General features: G+C 62.1%; 1 protein-coding gene across 3 annotated transcripts in view; it reads left to right on the top strand.

Annotated features, from left to right (window-relative positions):
• The first annotated feature begins 666 nt into the window (after positions 1-666).
• The window catches only part of CEP131 (centrosomal protein 131kDa), a 16,603-nt gene continuing 13,399 nt past the window's right edge, over positions 667-3,870 (top strand). For 2 of the 3 annotated variants that reach the window (XM_010856306.1, XM_010856303.1), the window contains exons 1-2: positions 667-881; positions 3,321-3,509. In XM_010856306.1, the coding sequence (XP_010854608.1) occupies positions 3,336-3,509 (174 nt within the window). In that variant the 5' untranslated portion in view covers positions 667-881; positions 3,321-3,335. Of the gene's footprint in view, positions 882-997; positions 1,012-3,320; positions 3,510-3,870 lie in introns of those variants that run through there. The other variant, XM_010856305.1, reaches the window with a different exon arrangement.

Here is a 3,870-nt window from a genome sequence, read left to right as displayed (position 1 = left end):
AAAGAAAAAAAAAAAAAAAGGACAACGCCGCCACCGCGCGGTCTTGGGTGTAAGGAGGGGAGCCGGCATCAAGGGTGAGGGTAGGTGTCAGGGTCGCCCGAGGAAGGTCCCCTATTGACAGGCGGGCCTTCCTGGGAGTCGCGGGTCCAGACCCCAAAACGGAGCTTTCAGAGGGTAACTGGACCCAGGTGTCCAGACGAGTCTGGGCAAGGAGGGAGCTCGGGTACCGCGCGAGAGCCCAGGGACCGCGTGGGATCCGCGGGACGGCATGGGAGCTAGGGGGACGACGCGGCCTGGGACTGAGTGGGAGCACGGAAGGCTGGCTGGGCCCACGGTAAGAAGAAGCGCGGAGCTACCCTGCGCACTCCACGGCCCTCCCCACGCGCCGTCCCTTTCTCCTCGTCGCCCACCCCTTCTCAGAGGCTCCGCCTAGGGCCCGCCCCACCGCAGCCAAGGCCCCGCCTCCCTCGGCCATATCCAATCGGCAGCCCGCCGCCACCACAGGCACCACCCCAGCTCCCTGCGGCTCCTCCCACGGTTGAACTTCTCGAAGGACAGCCGAGCCACCCAATGAACTCCCGGAACGTCCGGAGTGGGCGGCCGGAGAGCCAATCCAGAAGGGGCGCGGGCAGGAAAGGCGGGCCTCCGTGACGGACGGGGAGGAGGTTCTAGGCTGTTTGGTTGCTAGCTGCCGCTGCTCGCCCGACCGCTTCATTGTCACCGGGCCTCGTAGTCAGCGCCGGGGCCTGGGGGCGCGAGGGCGCGAGGTCCCGAGGTCGTCGGCCCGAAGCCTAGGCTCCCCGTGTCTCCACTTGGAGGGCCCCGCGCATCCCTCGCCGTTCGGTCCTACAGGCCCCGAGTTCCAGGCCCGACTCACGCAGGTGAGAGGGTCCCTGTGCAATTGGGGTGGCCCCCGCAGGTGAAGAATCTCCAGGACCGGCGCACAAGGGCTGGCCCACGCAGATGAGGGGATCCTGGCCCGCGCAGGGAGGGGCATCCCGGGCTGTGCAGGTGAGGTGGAACGTGCCGGTGAGTGGGCCTCGTGCCAGTGAGAGGGGGCTCGTGCCAGTGAGGGCGTCCCCGCGCCGGTGAGGTGGTCCTGGGCCCGCCTAGGTGGGGAGGCCAGCGCAGGTGAGGGGGCCTGGCACTCAGACAGGTGAAGAGGTCCATGCAGGTGAGGGGGGTTCTCGTGCAGTTTAGGGTACCCAGACGAGGGGGAAGATGCAGGTAAGAGCCCCTCAGCGCCCCCACACAGGTGAGGAGGGGCTCATGCCCCAGGGCCCGTGAGCTCCTACCGCTTTCCTGGGAGGATGATCTCCCTGCCTTGAGCCAAACCCCAGGGACATGGGGAGCTGCCTGCAGGGAAGCTTCCTGGGGTTCTGGGACAGCTCATCCTGAGAGGTCCAGGTGGAGGCTCTGGACACCACCTTCAGATCCTGGGAGGGACACCTCTGTATGCAAGATGAGGTCTAGTCTGGAGGGTTCCATGGAGAGGTTTTGTTTACCATCCCAGAGCCCCCCACACTCCTTGCTGCTCAAGGGTGCCAGCCCCTCGAGTGGGCCCAGTTAGGCTGGGTGTGGCTGGTGCCTGGAAGAGAGGAGGGTGTTAAATTTCACTCACACTACCGGAAACACATACCCAAGGACACTGGCCTAGTGAGTGGCAGGGACAGCCTCTGCCTTCACTCTGGAGAGTAGGGGCCAAAGCCTCTGCTGTGGGTGTTGGGGCTGAAGGAGGCTGCAGTGCTGAACCTGGGTGACGATGGTGTGTGCCTGCTGGCCCACCAGAGTCCTCTATGCCATGGAGGGCCATGCTCATTCCTTTCTGGTCCCTCCTGGTGCCAGCTCATCCCCTCTGGTTACCTGAGCATGTGCCACATGCCAGATTCTGGGGTTGCAGGGTCCCCACTCTCGTGGACCTTACATTCTTACGAGGGCATCTGGCAGTGCACAGACCAACCTGTGTGGGCAGGTGGCCAAGGGAGACAAGGGAAGCAGGATGATGGAGTGAGGAGTGACAGGGACAGGCAGTCCTCTGAGTTGGGGGGGCAGGGGCGCCTCAGGACATCCCAGGGAAGGGTCTCAAGCAGATCGAAGGAGGGAAAGGGAGGCAGTGAGGAGGTCACAGAGAACAGGGTCAGGTCTTAGAGGCGTTGTTCTCAGTCCGGGTCTGGTGACTTTATTCCTCCTGCCTGAGTGTCCTCCCACCCTGATCTGAGACCCGGTTCAGAAAGATCAGCTAAGGATGCCTTGTGGGGAGAGGCTAGGCTGGTCAGGCAGGGCCAGAGGAGGGGTTGCCGTAGTTTTTCAGTCTGAGGAGATGGGGGCTCAGGCGGGGTTGTGGAGGGAAGGGACTGACGGGAAAGCGGCACCGGCTAGGTGCCTGAGGGGGTGGGGGCGGAGGTGAGAGGCGGAAGAGGTCAGGATGACACTTGAATCTTTGGTCTGAGCCAGTTTCAGAAAACACCCACTGGGGAGGGGCAGCTGGAGGTGGCAGTCAGGAGTCTGTTTGGGTCTGAGGTGCCATGTACTCCATGGTCAGCTAAGCTGGGAACTAGGGGATAAGGGGGTGGTGAGAGGTATGCCTGTGGGAACCGGCCATGCAGAGATGGTGTTTGACTCCAGGAGGCCAGAGGCTGTCCCCTAGGATAGAGGGAAGAGGCCCAGGGTTGAGCAGTCGGATGGGAAGGGCCAGCAATGTACAGTGAAAGTGCCACCCTAGGAGGGAAGGAGGGGAACCTCAACACGAGAGTAGATGCTGCCTCCCAGGAGCTCGTGGGTATTCTGGATGGTTCTAAGGAGACAGAGGGAGAGTTCCATGGCCAGATAAGTTTAGGGGCTTTAACAAATCCCAGTTTGAATATCGCCCGTGGGGTGCTCACCACAGGCCAGCCTCATGGCCACCTTGTCTGAACCTCATGATACCCTGTGAGGAGGCACTTTTGAAGGCCCATTTTATAGATGAGGAATACGGGGCCCAGGCAGGTAGAGTACCTGTCGTGGGATGAGGGCTCATACCTATGACTTTCAGCAGCCCAGGGTCACCCCCTGCAGTGCCCTTCCAGGGAGGGTCATCTTGACTCCAGGAAACCTCCTTTTGCTGTTAATGCTCAGTGTCCTGCTCTGCCACTTGCTTCTGCTCCTGATAAGGAGACAGCCACCGAGCAACAAGGGTCCTGGGCACGGCAGGCCTCTGGGGAGCTGAGCGGCACGTAGACTCGGACCCTCAGCCCTAGGCCCTTGCGGCCGAGCTGGAGAGGGCGTGCACACCACCTGGTCCCTCGGAGGACGCCTGCTCACCGCCCTTATTCTCTTCTCAGGGCCACCTGTCCACCATGAAAGGCTCCAGGGCCCTCAGCGGCCCCGAGGGCAGCCTGGAAGGTGTGGACTTGAGTCTGACAGGCCTCCCTCCACCCATGAACCGGCGCCCCAATAGTGCTTCCGCCACCAAGCCCATCACCCGCTCCATCTCCGTGGTCACGGGCAATGAGCCAAGGAGGAAGCTGTTGGTGAGTATTAGAGCTGGGTATCAGGTCTGGAGGCTATTCAGGGCCCCCTGTCTTGGGGTGGCGTCTGACTCCTGGATAAGCTGCACACCTCAGCAGGCACCTTCATGTCCATTATCCCATTATCCCTGGGGCTATCCGGGGGCAGGAAGGACTCTGGCTCATAGACTAGGGAGCTGACTCACCAAGAGGTCGCTGCTAGGGTCACCTGGCCCCACATAGAGCCTAGATCCTGCCAGCACCAAGTCCTCCATCCCTCCTGTTCCAGTGTGTGATTCCTCTGTGAGGTTGATGTGTGGGAAAGGAGGAGCTCCTGGTGGCCTTGGACATACCGTGCAGGGCAGGCAGTCGGTGGCAGGTGGGT

The sequence above is a fragment of the Bison bison genome, unplaced genomic scaffold (genome assembly GCF_000754665.1).
Source record: "Bison bison bison isolate TAMUID 2011002044 unplaced genomic scaffold, Bison_UMD1.0 scf7180017864371, whole genome shotgun sequence".
Taxonomy (NCBI): Eukaryota; Metazoa; Chordata; class Mammalia; order Artiodactyla; family Bovidae; genus Bison; species Bison bison.
Note: the sequence above shows the minus strand (reverse complement) of the source record. Positions and strands in the feature narration are given on the sequence as shown.